The 21,696-nt window shown below is 36.5% G+C and overlaps 1 protein-coding gene across 11 annotated transcripts in view; it reads right to left on the bottom strand.

Annotated features, from left to right (window-relative positions):
- The window catches only part of MAPK10 (mitogen-activated protein kinase 10), a 611,144-nt gene that overhangs the window by 172,282 nt on the left and 417,166 nt on the right, over nucleotides 1–21,696 (bottom strand). For 2 of the 11 annotated variants that reach the window (XM_059173361.1, XM_059173382.1), the window contains exon 1: nucleotides 5,493–5,511. The exons of 7 other annotated variants lie outside the window; for them this stretch is intronic. In XM_059173361.1, the coding sequence (XP_059029344.1) occupies nucleotides 5,493–5,498 (6 nt within the window). In that variant the 5' untranslated portion in view covers nucleotides 5,499–5,511. Of the gene's footprint in view, nucleotides 1–5,492; nucleotides 5,515–21,696 lie in introns of those variants that run through there. 2 more of the 11 variants (XM_059173364.1, XM_059173373.1) reach the window with 2 other exon arrangements.

Below are 21,696 nucleotides of genomic sequence, written 5' to 3'. Positions count from 1 at the left end.
GGAACCTAAAGATACATCCAGACTTAAAGTAAAGGGATGGAGAAGCATCTTTCATGCCAATGGACCTCAAAAGAAAGCTGGGGTAGTAATCTCATATCAGGTAAATTAGATTTTAAATTAAAGACTGTAGTCAGAGATAAAGAAGGACACTACATCATTCTTAAAGAGTCTATCCACCCAGAAGGTCTAACAATTGTAAATATTTATGCCCCCAATACAGGAGCAGCCAACTATATAAGACAAATGTTAATCATGATAAAGAGTCATATTGATATGAATACATTAATAGCAATAGATATTAACATGACAGTCTCAGTAATAGACAGATCATCCAAGCAGAAAACCAATGAAGAAACAAGACCATTGAATGACACATTGGACCAGATGGACCTCACAGACATACAGAACATTCCACCCTAAAACAACAGAATACTCATTCTTCTCGAACACACATGGAAATTTCTCTAGAATAGACCACATACGGGGTCAAAAATCAGGGCTCAACTGATACCAAAAGACTGAGATTATTCCCTGCATATTTCTCAGACCACAATGCTTTGAAACTGGAACCCAACCATAAGAAAAAGTTTGGAAGGAATTCAAACACTTGGAAGCTAAAGACCACCCTGCTTAAGAATGTTTGGATCAACCAGGAAATCAAAGAAGAGCTTAAACAATTCAATAAGAAGAAGACACATTGGTACAAAACCTATGGGATATGGCAAAGGTGGTCCTCAGGGGGAAGTACATAGCCATCCAAGCCTCACTCAAAAAAATTGAAAAATCCAGAATACACCAGCTCTCTTTATATCTTAAAGTACTGGAAAATCAACAACAAATTATGCCAACCCCATGCACAAGGAGGCAAATAATGAAGATGAGAGCAGAGATCTATGAGATAGAAACTAGAGATACAGTCGAACACATCAACAAAACTAGAAACTGGTTTTTTGAAAGAATCAATAATATTGATAAACCACTGGCCATACTAATCGAAAAGAAGAGAGAGAGGACCCAAATTAATAGAATTATGAATGAAAAGGGAGAGATCATGACCAACACCAAAGAAATAGAAAAAATCATCAGAAATTATTATCAACAACTGTATGCCAATAAATTAAACAATGTACACGAAATGGATGTATTCCTGGAAACTGGAAACTTCCAAAACTGAATCAGGAAGAAATTAACGACCTGAACAGACCAATATCTAGTGATGAGATTGAAGTAATGATTAAAAACCTCCCAAAAAATAAGAGCCCAGGACCTGACAGATTCCATGGGGCATTCTACCAAACATTCAAAGAAATAATACCTATTCCACTGAAGCTGCTTCAAAAAATAGAAACAAAAGGAGAACTTCCACACTCTTTCTATGAAGGCAGCATTACCCTGATCCCCCAACCAGGCAAAAAACCCACCGAAAAGGAGAATTTCAGACCAATGTCCCTGATGAATATGGATGCTAAGATTCTCAACAAAAGATCCTAGCTAATAGGATCCAACAGTACATTAAAAAGATTATCCACCATGACCAGGTAGGATTATCCCTGGGATGCAAAGGTGGTTCAATGTATGCAAATCAATCAATGTGATAGAACAAATCAATAAGAGAAGAGAGGACAACCACATGGTCCTCTCAATTGATGGAGAAAAAGCATTTGACAAGATACAGCATCTGTTCCTGATTAAAACCCTTTAAAGTACAGGGATAGAGGGAACATTCCTCAACATCATAAAATCTATCTATAAAAAACCCACAGCGAATATCATCTTTAATGGGAAAAAGCTGACAGTCTTCCCTTTGAGATCAGGAACACAATAAGGATGTCCACACTCACCACTGTTGTTCAAAATAGTATCAGAAGTGATTGCAACAGCAATCAAACAACAAAAAGAAATAAAAATATTCAAATTGGCAAAGAAGAAGTCAAACTCTCTCTCTCTTCACAGATGACATGATACTTTATATGGAAAACCCAAAAGACTCCACCCCCAAACTACTGGAACTCATACAGCAATTCAGTAACGTGGCAGGATACAAAATCAATTTACAGAAATCAGCTGCTTTCTTATACACTAACAATGAAAATATAGAAACAGAAATGAGAGAATTGATTCCATTTACTATAGCAGCAAAAACCATAAGATACCTGGGAATAAACCTAACCAAAGAGATAAAGGATCTGTACTTGAGGAACTACAGAACACTCATATGAAAGAAATTGAAGAAGACACAAAAAGATGGAGTAGCATTCCATGCTCATGGATCGTAAGAATAAACATTGTTAAAATGTCTAAACTGCCTAGAGCAATCTATACTTTCAATGCCATCCCAATCAAAATTCCACTGGTATTTTTCAAAGAGCTGGAACAAACAATCCTAAAATTTGTATGGAACCAAAAGAGACTCCGAATTTCTAAGGAAATATTGAAAAAGAAAAACAAAACTGGGGATATCACGTTGCCTGATTTCAAGCTTTACTACAAAGCTGTGATCACCAAGACAGCATGGTACTGGCACAAAAACAGACATATAAACCAGTGGAACAGAATAGGGAGCCCAGATATAGACCCATAAGTCGATGGTCAAATAATCTTCGACAAAGCAGAAAAAACACACAGTGGAAAAAAAGACAGCCTCTTCAATAAATGGTGCTGGGAAAACTGGACAGCTATGTATAGAAGAATGAAACTCAATTATTCTTTTACACAACACACAAAGAAAACTCAAAATGGATAAAAGACCTCAATGTGAGGCAGGAATCTATCAAAATCCTAGAGGAGAACATAGGGAGTAACCTCTTCGACAGCAGCCACAACAACTTCTTTCAAGACATGTCTCCAAAGGCAAAGGAAACAGAAGTGAAAATGAACTTTCAGGACTTCATCAAGATCAAAAGCTTCTGCACAGCAAAGGAAACAGTCAACAAAACAAAGAGGAAACCCATGGAATGGGAGAAGATATTCACAAATGACACTACAGACAAAGGGTTGATATCCAAGATCTATAAAGAACTCTTCAAAATCAACACACACAAAACAGATAATCACATCAAAAAATGGGCAGAAGACATGAACGGACACTGCTCCAAAAATGACATACAAATGGTTAACCAGACACATGAAAAAATGTTCATCATCATTAGCCATCAGGGAGATTCAAATCAAAATCACACTGAGATACTACCTTATACCAGTTAGAATGGCCAAAATCAACAAGATATTAAATAACAAGTGTTGGAGAGGATGTGGAGAAAGGGGAATCCTCTTACACTGTTGGTGGGAATGCAAGTTTGGAAAACAGTGTGGAGATTCCTTAAGAAATTAAAAATAGAGCTACCCTACGACCCTACAATTGCACTACGGGTATTTACCCTAAAGATACAGATGTAGTGAAAAGAAAGGCCATCTGTACCCCAATGTTCATAGCAGCAATGGCCACAGTTGCCAAACTGTGGAAAGAGCCAAGATGCCCCTCAACAGATGGATAAAGAAGATATGGTCCATATAGACAATGGAGTGTTATGCCTCCATCAAAAAGGAATGAACACCGAACATTTTTTAATCAAACCAGACAGGACTGGAGGAGATTATGCTTAGTGAAATAAGTCAAGAGACAAAGTCAATGTCATATTGTTTCACTTACTTGTGGAGCATAAGGAATAACATGGAGGACATTGGGAGATGGAGAGAAGTGAGTTGGGAAAAATCGGAGGGGGAGACAAACCCTGAGAGACTGTGGACACTGAGAAACAAATTCAGGGTTTTGAAGGTTAGGGAGTTTGGGATTGGGTGAGCCTGGTGGTGGTATTAAGGAGGGCACTTATTACATGGAGCACTGGGTATGGTGCATAAACAATGACTCTTGGAACACTGAAAATAAAAATTAAATTAAATTTAAAAAGTTTAAAAAATAAAAATATATTATATTAAAAATTATTATATTTATTTATTATTTATATTTATTAAAATTATTATATTTTATAAAAAATAAAAAAATTTTAAATTAAAATAAATTTTAAGGGAGGGGTCAAGATGGTGGAGAAGTAGCAGGCTGAGATGACATCAGGTAGCAGGATATCAGCTAGATAGCTTATCAAACCATTCTGAACACCTACAAATTCACACAGGAGATTGAACAGAGGAAGACCTGCAATTCTAGAAGCAAAAAATTGACCACTTTCTGAAAGGTAGGACCAGCGGAGAAGTGAATCCAAAGCAACAGGAAGATAGACCATGGGGGTGGGGGGCGGGGGGCAGCTCTGAGCAAGTGGTGGAGCATCAGAGCACAAAATCAGAACTTTTGAAAGTCTGCTCCACAGAGGGACATCGCTCCAGAGGCTAAACCAGGGTGAAGCCCACGTGGCGTCAGCGTGGCTTGAGGTTCCCGCAGGGTCACAGAAGGATCAGGGCCATCAGAGAGCTCACAGGTATTAAAGCAGGGAAGCTGACTACAGAGACGGAGCCCAAGAGTGTCCTCTGAACTTGGGGTTACCTTAAATCATGATCCATGGCACAGGCCACTGCTGTGTGTGTGGGGACCCCACAAGATCCAGGGAGACACCCCTGGAAGAGTGCAGGGATCTTCGGGGTTCAGAGACTCCAGGCAGGGCTGTGTGCCAGAGACAGAGACGCTTGGTCACAGGCGGGGTGAGTTCAGAGTGCACCTGAAGACCAGGAAGATGGGAGTGATTGAGCACTTTTCTCTGAGGGCACACTGAGGAGTGGGGCCCCGAGCTCTCAGCTCCTCCAGGCCAGAGATTGGGAGGCTGCCATTTTCATTTCTGTCCTCCAGAACTCTACGGAAAGCATTCAGGGAACAAAAGATCCCGAAAGTGAACCCAAGCAGATTACTTAACCTGGCCCCTGGTAAGGGTGGTGCTATTCCACATGGGCAAAGACACTTGAGAATCACTACAGCAGACCCTTCCCCAAGAAGATCAGTAAGAAATCCAGCCACGGCCAAGTTCACTTACCAAGGAGAACAGTGAAATTCCAGAGGAGAAAGCAAAGCATGGAATTCATGGCTTTCTCCCCATGATTCTTGTCTTGCAAAGTTAATTAATTTTTTTAATTTTATTTTTTCTTCTGCTAAATATTTTTTAACTTTTACCCTTTCCTCTCTTAACATTTTTTAATTAGTTTATCTTAACAATACCTTTCATTAAAAAATAATTTTTTGAACCTTTTTTTGAACCTTTTTTTGAACCTTCATTATTATAGTCATATTTTAAATATTTTATCCTCTATTGTATCTAACTTTATTTTCTGTATACACATAGGGTTTTTTCTTCTAAAAAAATTTGGGATACAACTTCTTCTAATAGATCAAAATACACCCTAAATCTAGCACAGGGCTTTGTTCTAGTCTCCAGCCTGAGAAAATTCTCTCCACTTTCTTTTTCTTTATTCTCCCAACCAACTTATCTTAACAACTCCTTTTTTAGAAATATTTTAAAATTTTTCATCTTTATAGTCATATTCCATACCTTCATTGTGTTTATCCTTATGTATGTTTTTCATTCTTATAATTTGGGGAGATAGGGACGTCCAGGTGGCTCAGTTGGTTAAGCAGCTGCTTTCAGTCATGATTCCAGCATCCTGGGATTGAGTCCCACATCAGCCTCCTTGCTCGGCAGGGAGATTGCTTCTCCCTCTGCCTCTGCGTGCCACTCTCTGCCTGTGCTTGCTCTCTCTCTCTCTCTCTCTGACAAATAAATAAATAAATAATCATTAAAAATAAAATAAAATAAAATAAAATTTTGGGAGGTAGTTTCCTCTAACAGACCAAAATACTCCCAAAATTAAGTGGATGGCCCTGTTCTAGTCACCAGTCTAATATATATATATATACACATTTGTTTTTAATTTTTTCTTTATTTGTTTTCTTTTTCTTTTTTATTTTTTTTCCCTAAACTTCTTTTTGCCCCCTCTTTCTCCCTATGATTTGGGGTCTCTTCTGATTTGGTTAAAGCACATTTTCCTGGGGTTGTTGCCACCCGTTTAGTATTTTATTTGCTCCTTCATATATTCTTATCTGGATAAAATGACACAGCAGAAAAACTCACCACAAAAGAAAAGAACAAGAGGCAGTACCGAAGGCTAGGGACCTACTCAATACGGACATTGGTAATAGGTCAGATCTACAGTTCAGAATGACGATGCTCAAGGTGCTAGCCGGGCTCGAAAAAGACATAGAATATATTAAAGAAGCTGTGTCTGGAGAAATAAAAGCCCTTTCTGGAGAAATAAAAGAACTAAAATCTAACCAAGTTGAAATTTTTTAAAAAAAAAACTATCAATGAGGTGCAATAAAAAATGGAGGCTCTTACTGCTAGGATAAATGAACAGAAGAGAAAATTAGTGATATGGGAGACCAAATGATGGAGAATAAAAAAGCTGAGCAAAAGAGAGACAAACAACTACTGGACCACGAGGGACGAATTCAAGAGATAGAGATAAGTGATAGCATAAGAGGATATTAGAATAATTGGGATTCCAGAAGAAGAAAGAGAGGGGTGTAGAAGGTATATTGGGAGAATTATTGTAGAGAATTTCCCTAATATGGCAAAGGAACAAGCAACATGCAGAGAAACCCCCTCAAAATCAATAAGAATAGGTCCACACCCCATCATCTAATAGTAAAATTTACAAGTTTTAGTGACAAAGAGAAAATCCTAAAAGCAGACCTGGACAAGAAGTCTGTAACATACAATGGTAAAAATATTAGATTGGCAGCAGATTTATCCACAGAGACCTGGCAGGCCAGAAAGAACTGGCATGATATATTCAGAGCACTAAATGAGAAAAACATGCAGCCAAGAATACCATATCCAGCTAGCCTATCATTGAAAATAGAAGGAGAAATAAAAAGCTTCCAGGATAAACAAAAATTGAAAGAACAAAAATTGAAAGAACCAGCTCTACAGGAAATATTGAAAGAGGTCCTCTAAGCAAAGAGCAAAGAGAGAACCTAAAAGTAGTAGACCAGAAAGGAACAGAGACAATATACAGTAATAGTCACCTTACAGGCAATACAATGGCACTAAATTCATATCTCTCAATAGTTACCCTCAATGTAAATGGGCTAAATGCCCCCAATCAAGACACAGGGTATCAGAATGGATAAAATAAAAAACCCATCAATATGCTGGGTGTCAATGAAATAGAAACAAACAAAAAAAACCAATAGAACAAATCAACAAAACTAGTACTTGTTCTTTGAAAGAATTAATAGGATTGATAAACCTGTAGGATTGCTGCCTACAAGAAACTCATTTTAGACCCAAAGACACCTCCAGATTCAAAGTGAGGGGGTGGAAAACCATTTACCATGCTAATGGACATCAAAAGAAAGCTGGGGTGGCAATCCTTATATCAGATCAATTGGATTTTAAGCCAAAGACTATAATAAAAAATAAGGAAGGACACTATATCATACTCAAAGTGTCTGTCCAACAAGAAGGTCTAACAATTTTAAATATCTATGGCCCTAACATAGGAGCAGCCAACTATATAAACCAATTAATAACAAAATCAAAGAAACACATCGACAATTATACAATGATACTCTCTACACTGAAATGGACAGATCATCCAAGCAAAAGATCAACAAGGAAATATATGCCTTAAATGACACACTGGACCAGATGGACATCACAAATATATTCAGAACATTTCATCCCAAAGCAACACAATACACATTCTTCTCTAGTGCACATGGAACATTCTCCAGAATAGATCACATTCTGGGTCCTAAATCAGGTCTCAACCGGTATCAAAAGATTGGGATCATTCCCTGCATATTTTCAGACCACAATGCTCTGAAGCTAGAACTCAATCACAAGAGGAAATTTGAAAAGAATCCAAATACATGGAGACTAAAGACCATCCTTCTAAAGAATGAATGGGTCAATCAGAGAGTTAAAGAAGAATTGAAAAAATTCATGGAAACAAATGATAATGAAAACACAACAGTTCAAAATCTGTGGGACACAGCAAAGCAGTCCTGAGAGAAAAATAAACAGTGAAACAAGCCTTCCTCAAGAAATGAGAAAGGTCTCAAATACACAAGCTAACTCTACACTTAAAGGAGCTGGAGAAAGAACAACAAAGAAAGCCTAAATCCAGCAGAAGAAGAGAAATCATAAAGATAAGAGCAGAAATCAATGAAATAGAAACAAACAAACAAAAAAAAACCAATAGAACAAATCAACAAAACTAGTACTTGTTCTTTGAAAGAATTAATAGGATTGATAAACCCCTGGCCAGACTTATCAAAAAGAAAAGAGAAAGGATCCAAATAAATAAAATCATGAATGAAAGAGGAGAGATCACAACCAACACCAAGGAAATACAAACAATTTTAAGAACATATTATGAGCAACTCTAGGCCAGCAAATTTGACAATTGGGAAAAAAAAAGGATGCATTCCTAGAGACAAATAAACTACCACAACTGAACCAGGAAGAAATAGAAAACCTGAACAGACCCATAACCAGTAAGGAGATTGAAGCAGTTATCAAAAAATCTTTAACAAACAAGAGCCCAGGGCCAGACGGCTTCCCAAGGGAATTTACCAAACATCGCAGGAAGAATTAATTCCAATTCTCATGAAACTGTTCCAAAAAATAGAAGTGGAAGGAAAACTTCCAAACTCATTTTATGAGGCCAGCTTCACCTTGATCCCAAAACCAGACAAAGATCCCATCAAAAAAGAGAATTACAGAGCAATATCCTTGATGAACACAGATGCAAAAATTCTCACCAGAATACTAGCCAATAGGATCCAACAGTACATTAAAAGGATTATTCACCACAACAAGTAGGATTTATTCCAGGGCTACAAGGTTGGTTCAACATCCGCAAATCAATCAATGTGATACAACACATTAATAAAAGAAAGAACAAACCATTTACTTACACCACACATGAAACTAGACTCAAAACAGATGTAAGACCTCAATGTGAGAAAGGAATCCATCAAAATCCTTGAGGAGAACACAGGCAGCAACCTCTTCAACCTCAACCACAGCAACTTCTTCCTAGGAACATCACCAAAGGCAAGGGAAGCAAGGGCAAAAATGAACTATTGGGACTTCATCAAGATCAAAAGCTTTTGCACAGCAAAGGAAACATTTAACAAAACCAAAAGACAACTGACAGAATGGGAGAAGATATTTGCAAGTGACATATCAGATAAAGGGCTAGTATTCAAAATCTCTAAGGAGCTTATCAAACTCAACACCCAAAGAACAAATAATCCAATCAAGAAATGGGCAGAGGACATGAACAGACATTTCTGCAAAGAAGACATCCAGATGGCCAACAGACACATGAAAAAATGCTCCACATCTCTCGGCATCAGGGAAATACAGCATTGCATCTGGTCCTAGAAACCTGCTAGGCTTAGCTAACATAGAAACTCTTACATGACAAAACTACAGATGAGCTGGGTAAACTGTAACAAAAAGTAGTTACTGCACAGTTGAATTTACATTAGAGGAGGAAAATTGCCAGTGGTGTTCTGAAGTTGGCTCCCACAATCAGCACAGCTTTTCCCAACTCCAAGCTTGAAGACACCACTTCAGTAGTTTAGAATTGGCTTTGGTGAGAATATTTATACCATAGAAACTGGCAAATGCTACAAACCAACAAGCTTTCTTCAGTGACCTGGTGATTAAACATCTACCAGAACACTACTGGAAGTAACCAGGTACCAGAAATGAAAGAAGAAATCAAAAGATAAATCACTAATGTCCAGAAATATCACAAGGAAAGCAAATACCACAAGGGAGAATCATCAGATACTATAAAAGAAGTATTACCACACAAGAACTTTATATGATGAAAAACAATTGGAAAGACCATAAGTAGAAGTAAGCGAAATAATTAAAGAATCAGAATAGGAGACAAGTGCCATAAGAAATGGCATAAAAAGAAAAATTGATAAAAAGAAAAATTGACAGATATAAAATGAACTAAACAGAAGTTGTGGGAAAAGAAGTTTTTATAATTAAAAGCCTAATGGGCTGTACAGGCTAAAGAGAAACAGTCGAGCTAATCAACTAGAAAGAAATTTATAAGAATTTATCACATACTAATAAAGAGATGGAAAATATAAAAGATTGGGAGATATAGGCAATAGAATAACAAGGTCCAGAATAAATACAACAGGGGTTTCAGAAGCAATAAAGCAAATTAAACAGAATGGGCAAGGGACAATGTTTGAATTGATAATGACAATTAAATCTCCTAAATAGCTGAAAACCATAATGAAGTTCTTAGCAGGATAGATAAGAATAAATCCACACCTAAAAATATTACAGAGAGCAACCAACACAGTGATAAAATCTTAAAAGCAACTAGAGATAAGTGTCAGAATCCCCATAAAAGAACAATTGAACTGAGTATAAAAGTATTAAAGTAGGAAAAGTGGCACATTAGAAATGCACTTTAAAACACAAAACAGAACCATAAAAAAAAAGAAAACACAGAACAGAGCGAACACAAGAACAATAAAAGAGAACACTAAAGCATTAAAAAAAAAAAAAGATCAGCTTATTACCAATATATAATGGAAAGTAAAGTTATCTAATTTTGATAGCAAAAACATCCTATGATTTGAAACCAAATGGAGAAGTAATTAACATTACCGTTCACTTTCTCCCTTCATCAAAGAGGGACAAGAAGCCAAGCAAGGTAGTCAACAGAACAAAATAGTCCCAATACAAAACTGCCATCAAAGTAACTTTAAAAATTTTTTTTCCTGCTTAATAGCAAAGAAATAAAAGAACAAAATATTGCTCTACTTCTCAAATTCTTGAAGTATCTTGATGACTAATATTCAATGCAGAACAGACCAACCCTGCTCTTCTCTTCCCAGACCTCTATTTCTCTCAATACCTCACTTCATTCATGTCTGTCCAATATAAAATAGGGACCAAATAAACATTTCTTGAATTATTAGATGTTGCAAATTAAAATTGATACAAACTTTGGAGGTAGTATGATAACAAGATATTCAATTGCTTAAAAATGCTTAATATTTAAAGAATCCCATACCTAAGAACTTATGCTAAAGATAAAATCAAGTATCTATACAGATTAATATATAAGAATGTCAACTATAGCATTATTCATAGTAAAATAACTGAAAAACTAAATGTTTAATAAAAATGGATTAACAAAAGTAATTTTGTTTTAAGAGGGGCAGAGCAGGCAGGGACAGGGGGAGAGGGGGAGAGAAAGAATCTTAAGCAGGCTCCACACCCAGTGCAGAGCCCAACATGGGGCTCAATTTAAGGACTTGGGATCATGAAACCAAGAGTTTGACTTAACTGACTGAGCCACTCAGGTTCCTCTAATAAAAGTATTTTTAAAAATAACGTAATTCGGGGCACCTGGGTGGCTCAGTGGGTTGAAGCCTCTGCCTTTGGCTCAGGTCATGATCCCAGTGTCATGGAATCAAGCCCCGAATCAGGTTCTCTGCTCATCAAGGACCCTGATTCCTCCTCTCTCTCTGCCTGCCTCTCTGCCTACTTGTGATCTCTGTCTATCAAATAAATAAAAATCTTTAAAAAAAAAATTCCACTTATCCATTTATAAATCATAATATGTATAAATATTCACAATACATTGTCAAGTGAAAAAACATAACAAAAATGTGTACAATATGTCCCCCAATCTTTTTTTTAAAAGAAGGTATGAATATAGTTCTATAGAGATAGAAAAATGTACATACTTAATGTACTTAAATGTACATACTTAAGTATTATATTTAATACTTGTGCTTTTTTATTTAAGATTTTATTTATTTATTTGACAAACAGAGATCACAAGTAGGCAGAGAGGCAGGTCCAGAGAGAGGGGGAAGCAGGCTCCCTGTTGAGCAGAGAGCCCGATGCGGGGCTCAATCCCAGGACCCTGGGATCATGACCTGAGCTGAAGGCAGAGGCTTTAACCCACTGAGCCACCCAGGTGCCCCAGTACTTGTGCTTTTATGTATTTTTCAGTTTTATAGTGAAGACTGCATCTTTTTAATTAAAAAATGCTATTACAGGGTACCTGGGTGGCTCAGTCATTAAGTGTCTGCCTTCAGGTCAGGTCACGACCCCAAAGTTCTGGGACTGAACCCTAAATTGGCTCCTTGCTCTGGGGAAGTCTGCTTCTCCCTTTGCCTACCGCTCCCCTTGCTTGTGCTCTCTCTCTCTCTTTCTCTCTCTGACAAATAAATAAATAAAATCTTATTTTAAAAATGCTATTACAGCATATTGTAAAATAACAGATGCTAAGCTTTCAACTTCTCTTTTTAGTTAAAAGAAAACATAGCAAATGTCTAAGCAACTTCTTTTCATAGATAAAAAACTTAAGGCCTAATGATAAATGGCTAGGAAATCTTCCAAATTCATACATCATCAGTGCGGCAATAGGATTCAAATCCAAATCTCCCAAATGCTACGCAGTAAACAAAGATTAAATTTCTCAAAAACACTGACCAAGAAACATTTTAAATATATTAGAAATGGCCTCTCAGGAATTGATTTTTTTCCCAAATTGTACCTAAAATTCATACATATAAGGCCTCAACCAAGACACAAATATTTAACTTCTTTTTCTAAAATATCCTGCACAGAATTACATTAATACAGAGAAACATGATTTTTTCAACATCTTTTCATTTGAAAAATTAGTAAAATATTGCTTAAATTGGTTCTAATGGTTTTAACAGATACCACCTGTTTAGATCTCACCATCAAACACAAGTATCTTATCCACGTGAGGTATATTAACCACTATCTCTGCCTAGTTACATCTTTTTCTTCAACATTTCTCAAGGCATTTTGCTATTTAAATATCAAAAAGTATAAAATTCATCCCTTTAGTTACTGTGCAAAACCCTCTGTACCACCATCAGAGTGTCATGTTCAGCCTTTTCATGTTCCAGACATCTGTAATCATTTCTAGGTTTGTGTGTGTTTGTGTATGGATTACACATGCACTTTTCCAAATTGTTGCCAGAGAGAAAAGAAGATATTTTCCTCACTGATTCTACATTAACAAGATAACATTTGTAAAGCATACAGTGCCTTTTGCATAATAAGTGCTATATATGTGTTTCTTATATATACAGCTTGACAGATAAATAACATTTCACGTCATAGAGGTTAAATATATAGAGACTAAAGTCCCAAAGAGTAAAAATAACAATAGTACTACACACAAAAGCATTTTGATTTTTAGTAAGAATTCCTTATAATATGTGAAACCATTTTTAATATTAACCTCATTTCAAAAAATTTCAAATTCTCATCACAGGGACTCAATGAAAAATATACATATAGTTAGTTTCCACTGTATGTCAGATAGCTATATTGGAAAGTCATGTACAATACTAAAGGATTCAAAAACAAAAGGCCAAATTCAGTGCCTTTATAGAACTCCCATAAAATTAAAATATTGTACATATACATGTTTATTTTTAAATCCTCAGGGTTAAAATTTTGCCATTAAAGTAACGTTTTTAATTTTTCTAAGGATGGATGTTTAAAAATATATTTATTTTAACACAGATGGGCATAATAATATGCCTTAAGCAAGAAAAAAGAAATAAAGCCTTGGGCAATTAATTCAAAAGGCAAAATGAAATCTTAATTCCACTAAACAAGTAGCATTATTGCTTTAATCATGCATCCCCAGAATAACGAGGCCAAGGGGGGCTATTCATTAGGTGAAATGTCAACTTGAACACTGGAGGGGTGTTGAACTTACACAATCAACTTGGTCCCTTGAGTGATGTGGAAAAAAATCTAACAATATAATGAGAAGAATGAATTCAGAGGTCACTCTATCTTCCAGTCACTTAGCAACAGAATGGGAGTGAAGAGGGCAAGTGGGAAATGATGTCTAAAAATAATTAACCATAAACTCTGAAGTAGAGATAAGTAAAAGGGAGGATGAAAACGGAGGCAGCTTTCCGCAGGGGTTCCAGCTAGCTCTTTTTGCAGGGACGGATTCATCGCCACACACACCCCCGAGACAAGGTGTACAGCCCTTCCTTTTCATCTACACCTCTCTCAGTCCCCTCCACATCCATCTTCTTCCTGGAGTCTTTCTCATTGTCTCCCTCATGGTTTCTTTCCACCTCCTAGTTTGGGAGGCAGATCTATCCAACTAGCCCTTTCCTTCTGCAGACGTGACTACATGCTATCTTGCACAGTCAAGTCTTTTTAAATTTTTAATTTAGCCAAAACTTCATCGAATGAAGAAATAAAAAGTGGATATTTGGGACATTGCCAACACTAACTCAGTACAATCCCAATGTTTCAAGCAGAAAGAATAGCCGTAAATTCACATAAAATTAAATGTTCCCTTATTCTTTCAGCCTAAGTACAGAAGATATTTTAAAAGAATATTTCTTGTATAAATAATATGTCTAATATTTTAAGAAACATAGAAATGTGTCTTACTGTTTTGAGGTTGTTAAAAAAAACTGTAGCAATTTTAATCAAGTAACTAAACCTTTTTAGAGGAATATGATTTAATAACAACCAAATTAATAGATAATTTGAAGTTTTTTTCTTAATGTAATTAAGTATGTCATAGGAAAAAAGGTGTATTCTTTAAGTAGAATATTCATATTCTTATATTGAAATGGTTTTAAGTACCTGCCAATGTAAACCAAAGCAAATTATAGGTTATGGAACAGAGTAAGGAGAAGGAAACATCTATCAAAAACCATCTACAGATGAAGGGTTTTTTTAGTGTTTATAATTAATTGTTTTAGTATTTTCTTTTCCAGAAATATATATATATGAATTACAACATATTACCTAATCTTACAACATAAAACTGCATGTTTCTGCAAAGCTTATGTTTAGAAAATTTACCCATATCCAATCTAAGTAAATTATGATATACTGTGTTGCATTTAAAAGCCCACTTTAAAACATGCCCTACATAAATGTCAGTAATAAAACTACATGTAAAAAGATATATAAGCAAGGACCCCTGGGTGGCTCAGTGGGTTAAAGCCTCTGCCTTCAGCTTGGGTCACACTCTGGGGGTCCTGGGATCAAGCCCCACATTGGGCTCTCTGCTCGGTGGGGAGCCTGCTTCCTCTTCTCTCTCTGCCTGCCTCTCTGCCTACTTGTGATCTGTCTGTCAAATAAATAAATAATATTTAAACAAATCAAAAGTCATTTTAATATGGCCCATGATAAAATAAAATGTTGTGTCATATAAATTTAGTTTGGTTTAATTTCATCCATGACATTTCATGATTGGTTGAAATGTCACAACAACAAATACTAAGTTCAAGTAAAGCCATTAGAAGGCTGACCTGTATTTAGCCATCACTTACTTATAAAAGCTACTCATGCCAAATGCTTCATTCACAGCAAAAACAAATAAAAGCTAACAGTATACTAGTCTCTGTGTTTTGAATTGAACCTCTGTTCAATTTTGACCTCTATTTTTTTTAACTGAACAATGTGAGAAATATAAAGCTATTAAAGGAGTAAAGGAGTAACATGATTTCAAAATAATGTAAGAATCATAAATCATGTCTGTCTCTTTTTTTTGACAGTGGAAGAAGAGCCTTTACATTTTGATAAGTACACAGACTACAGGTAGGAAAGAAGGGCAGTGATGGATGCCATGAATGCCTTAAAAGGAAACATTTACTTTTCTCCTTTTATGTACATTTATTACATAATTAACTGGTTGGCATTTAGAAGGATACATATGAATATGTATACACACACACACACACACAACTCCATTTGTGTTTAGAGTTAGAAAAGCTAGTTCAAAATTTTACAAGTATTTCTTAACAATAAACACAGTGTTTAAGGTTTCTTCTAGTGATATACTCAGTTTAATATATTTGTTGTGGTATTTGTATCTAGCATTTTGGCATTTGGATCAGGGCAAACGTCCCTTTTTGTTTATTTAATTAATTTCTGTCCTTATCTCTAGGCTCTCTATAACATTTAAATATGGTCAGTAGATGCAATGGTGTCTTAAGTTGTCTCACAACATAGGAAATTTTGAAGGAATGACTTGAACATGCCTAAAGATTAGCATGGTTTGTTTTTTTTGTTTGTTTTGTTTTGTTGTATCACTTTCCTCTCCAATGAACGTATTTAGGAAAGCTCTCCCTTTCCTCAAGTTGAAAGCAGACTTCTGCTAGCCCAGCTGGGACAAAGTCCACTTAGTGGAAAGGAACTGGGAAATGTCAATTAATTTCTACAGTCAGGCTTCAAACTCCAAGGAAAAATGTAGAAAAGTGAAAAATCCAGTTTGGAGCCAAACGGGGAAAATTGAAAAGTGTTTATGGGTCAGAATCAAACTAAACAGGAGGAGTACGAAGGTATAAATCCTAAGAAACTGCTATGAGAAAATGCCATTAAGCATGTCACTGGCTTTTACAGGTCAGTGGATTGAAAGGAAAAGCTCAAAGTGTAGGAGGAAAAAGCCATATTGGATGGCACAGTACAGAAATTACAGTAACCAAGCATATTTATAAGGAATAAAACAGGCACATTTTTCATTTGCAGTGGATGCTGTGTCATAACTCCAGATTCTCCCTTCAGGACTGAGTCACTCATTTCTCCAGGTGCTTGGAGTTTTGCCTGCCCACAGTACACAGCTGAGCCTCTTCCCACGAATGGCCCACTGTTAAAGGGAGCTTCTGTCCCCAAGGTTACACCCCTTTCCCAGTGAATGTGGAGTACCAACCCCTTAAACTCCCACACACACCTACCCTTTGTCTTAAGACATCTCTGTAGGGTCACTCCAACCTCACAGATACCTGTGGGATTAGCTGAAGCCTCTGTTGCAAATGCATTGCAGTCTGGCTTCACCTTCTGCCCAGGCTGATTTTCCTACCTCCTCTAGGTGTTTTTCTAAAAGCACTCCCCAAAGCATCATCTGGCTCAGAACATGTTTCCCAGGGAATCCATCCTAGTGGGCTTCTGGGAAGCCCACTTTAAGATGCAATTGGGATTTAGATAATTTGGCTGGTAAGGACGATCCATCACTAGTAATAAGACCTAGCATGTACTAGTGGAACAATTGCTATAACTTCCACAGGTGATGACCTGGAATGCGATGCACTAGCTGGTGCTTAGAAACCTGAAAGCCAGGAGACATATCATAACTGAGAATACTATGAATAAGGGCATGCCAAAGGGACATAAGAGCCAATGTGAAAGAGCCTCCAGTGACCAAATGTGGAACAATTTCAGCAACTACATAAATAATGTAGCACTTTGTTATAACCTAAAGTATAAAATAAATACACAAGTCCATATTGATATAAACAAACAAACAAATAAGTAAGTAAATAAATGACAAATCTCTCTACCAATGTGTTCCAAATAATTTATGTTGATATCCACCCCCTCCGGGAAGGGACACTTAAGTTCTACCTTACCATCTCACCCCCCAACCTCCTAGGGTGAGCTTCCTTAGTGGCTTATATCCAGAGTATAGAAATCTATATTTCGGGGTGCCTGGGTGGCTCAGTGGGTTAAAGCCTCTGCCTTCAACTCAGGTCATGATCTCAGGACCCTGGGATGGAGCCCCATATTGGGCTCTCTGCTCAGCAGGGAGCCTGCTCCCCCCACCCCGCCTACTTGTGATCTCTGTCAAATAAATAAATAAAATCTTAAAAAAATAAATCCATATTTCAATACATGAGCTCAATATTAATATGGCTATTCATATGTTGAAAATTTTTCATTCATTATTCAATGAAAAAATATTTATTGGGTATTATTTATGTGCCTACCCTTGTGTAGGGCCCTGAGGATGAGCAATTGATCAAGTCTACCATGAATGTACACTTTGTGAAGCTCTAGGCCTAATGCAAGCCAAACTACAAGACTCTATATGATTGATGAAACTACTTTTAAGGAAAAATAGTAACAAAATTTTCTAGCTGTAGCACCCTCTGTAGTCAACTTCTTATCAGTTTTTAGTTGCTAAATTCTGTATGTTGAAGAGTAGCTCTACTTCAGTAAGATTTAGTTTGCCACTGATTCCTCATGACAAGAAATGAAAAGACAAAATACACCAACATATGAGTTTATTTTTACTCTATTTACAATCAATTCCCATATTTTTCATGTGTCATTCCAAAGAGAAAAAATGTGTTTGGTGGGAAAGAAAAATATCTACTGCTCTTACAAAAAATATCTACTGTTCTTAGAAGACGGAATGCAGCTTCCAGGTTTAATAAGCTTAACTACAGCATTAAAGCCATTAAAAGGGTGAGTTGATAAGGAAAACACAGCATTCAAACACCAAGCTTTAACCAAACAAGGTATGGGTCTTTCTTTGATGCCTAAACAAAAACTACAACTTCATAATAAGGTACAGCTTACACCTATAGCATTAGCAAACCATTAAGAAAAACCTTTTCACACTATGAGGAATCCCAAAATAGGTGGGACTCAGGATCTACCCTTTTCCAACTGCAGTGCATGGAGAAAAGCTATTTCTTTTCTTTGATTCTTATTAGAGAGAATGTGGCCAAAAACCTAAGCACAGTTGATCTGATGTGACTCTCCAAGATTTCTCCTGAGGAAGTAATTCAAAGCTCTAGATCGGCCGGAGAACAGTGCTTGGCAGCAATGAATAATGGGAGAAGGCAGTGGTGGCAGGTATCCAGAAGCACCAGAGTCCAGAATCGTTCCTTTCTTTAGGCTCCTCCCTATGCCTTCTCACCCTTAGCTCTGGACTGGTCTTACAGCCATCCAGAAGATCTGTGAGCCCTTTTACTAAATTCCTTTCTGCTTAACCTACTAAAAGCAAGAAAAAGAGATCTTTGCAGAGTAGAGATTTCACAGAACAAAAACCATGCCATGGGTGGCTCCGTGGGTTAAAGCCTCTGTCTTCGGCTCAGGTCATGATCTCAGGGTCCTGGGATGGAGCCCCACATAGGGCTCTCTGCTTGATGGGGAGCCTGCTTCCCCTCCTCTCTCTCTGCCTGCCTCTCTGCCTACTTGTGATCTCTTTCTCTGTCAAATAAATAAAATCTTAAAAGAAAAAAACAAACACATAGTACCTAGAAAAGGTCCACTTAGAACCCATACAGAAACTTTCCTCAGTTAATTGTTACAGATTAGCACTAGTTTCTTAGTGGGCAAAAACTGAAAATTACCACTGGAACCCATTACTCCCTTATTATTCAACTGTATGTTGATCTCTTAGAGAAACTGGTTTGACATTTTCAAGGAATTCTGTCATCTTCATAACATTCTGAGTTAAAGAAAACTTTAAGGTTTTCTTTTTTAAATGTAGATATCTAGACTGGATAATTAAGACCAATCTTATGTTATTTAGATGGATAAACCTAAAAAAGTACAGGAGAGGATACTCTTTACCTCCCCTGAGAAGATTTTATATTCAATATAGTTAGCCCTGGTGCTAAGGGCTATTAGACTAAGCTACAAATACATAGAAATGTTCAGCAGCAAAGTGCAAACAGAGTAAAACTGTCCCAGAAATGCATTTTATTGCATATCCAGTAGTTAAAGACAACATTAGCCTGACTGGCCAAGCATTTCTAACATATTCCCAGCTTCTTTATTTAAGCCACTATTAATGTCTTTTCAGTTTTGCTTTCTGTTTGTTAAAATCTTTGTGTCAATAAATTCATTTTGGAAAATAAAATATATTTCCAGCTAAGTTTAAAATAACCTCTACTAACATAAACATTATTTTGATTTTGAAATACTTTAGAAATAAAATGGCTTAGGGGCAACTGAATGGCTCAGTTTTGGTTAAGTGTCTGCCTTTGGCTCAGGCCACGATCTTGGGCTCCCTTCTCAGTGGGGAGTCTGCTTGTCCCGCTCCCTCTTCCCCTCCCCACCCATGCTCTCTCTCTTTCTGCAGGAGAGCAGACAAGTCCTAAGCAGGTCCAAAAATGGGTTGAGAAAACAGGTAAAGAAGACTGAGTTTGTATTTTATTGTGGTTAGTGGTGGGGCTGGGATGAGGGTTTCTGTGTACATGGCTCAGGGCATGTCTCTCTTTCTCTCTCAAATAAATAAATAAAATCTTAATAAAATAAAATAACTAGATTATTTCCAAATGCAGGGAAAACATATAAGCCAACACAATTTTTTAAGCAAACCAATTGTATAGATTTCACATCATTGACTAATCCTAAGCAATTTCTATTAATGGAATAGTTACATTGATATTACATGTTATTTTATTGTAGATCTAGGCAATTATTTGAGGTCAGCAGTACATACACCTGGGTATTTGTAGATATGTATAGTTCCTTATGTGTTACTAAACTAGATATGTTGGTCCATAGGCCCACCATCTAAGAAGCTACGTTTTATACCTTTTGATCCATACCCCACTCCAACACAACTGATTAGACTGGGCTAACCTAGGACAGAAAGCTATAATCTCTGTGATCTGGCCCAAAATTGTGATCCAGGACATCCTTGTATTTTTCTTGGAAATTTCAAATTAAAAAATTAAGAGACTATAAATTAAGTGAAGGAATAAATTGTGTTTTAAAATGAGACTATGGAGGTACAAGAAGAAAGCCATGATGAGCACATGTTACTATAATGATACATTTTAGTCATTACTAAAATGTAATAAACGCTAACACTTTTTAAGCACTTACCTATGTGCCCAGGATTATGCTCAATGCTTTACATACATTATCTCATTTAATCTCACAATAACCTTATGAGATAGATACTACTCTTGTTAGTCACATTTTCTAGGTTAAAAAAATTGAGTTACAGAGGAGGTAAGTAACTTGCCCAAAGTCACATATTTACATAAAACTAGAATTCAACCTTCACAATCTGAATCCATACTCCTTATTCTTATCCCCTCCCTCACAGTATTTCCAGTAATATGAAAAAAAAAAAGGAAACTAAGAGAAAGAAGAAGATAATGTAGTTCCCTCAAAAAGAAAGAGAATCTAAAATAAGAATCTTACCTATCTAGTTCCCTAGAAAACTGACTATAATATACATACTGTCATTGGGCTCATATGAAATTTCTATATCCTTAAAATCAAATGTATCAAATAAACATAAATAATATGCATACTTCTATAAGCTTAACAAATTGCTTTGCGTATTATTCCTTCTAGAGATTCCAGTGGATTTCTGTTTCTAATTACTTATCTTAATATATTTAAATTTAAACAAACAACATGGTACTCTGTTCAAGGAACACCAAAATTCTGAAACTGAAATTAGGCTTATAACTTAGCAAAATTATAATTAACTTTTTAATTATCAAAAAGTTAAAAAGTACTTCTTGTCAAGGAACTCAACTACAAATGTTTCTTCAGTAGCTAGTATTACATTGCTCAGAGGGTATAGCAATGAACCAAACAAAAAATTTTTTCTTTCCTTCACTGAATTTACATTCTGTCCATTCAGATAATTTTAAAAACAAGTTAAGTGTTGTATAGTGGAAGATCCATGCCAATGGGCAACTTCTGGAAGAATGATACCAAACCACAACTTAAAACTGCAAGGCAAGGGGTGCCTGGGTGGTTCAATCTGTTAAGCTTCTGCCTTCACCTGGGGTCATGATCCCAAGGTCCTGAGATAGAGCCCTGTATTGGGCTCCCTGCTCAGTGGGGAGTCTCCTTTTCCCTCTCCCTCTGCCTGCCCCTCTGCCTACTTATGGTCTCTCTCTCT

Source organism: Mustela lutreola, chromosome 1, assembly GCF_030435805.1.
Source record: "Mustela lutreola isolate mMusLut2 chromosome 1, mMusLut2.pri, whole genome shotgun sequence".
Classification (NCBI taxonomy): Eukaryota; Metazoa; Chordata; class Mammalia; order Carnivora; family Mustelidae; genus Mustela; species Mustela lutreola.
The sequence above is the reverse complement of the archived record's forward strand: the minus strand, read 5'-3'. Positions and strand labels throughout refer to the sequence as shown.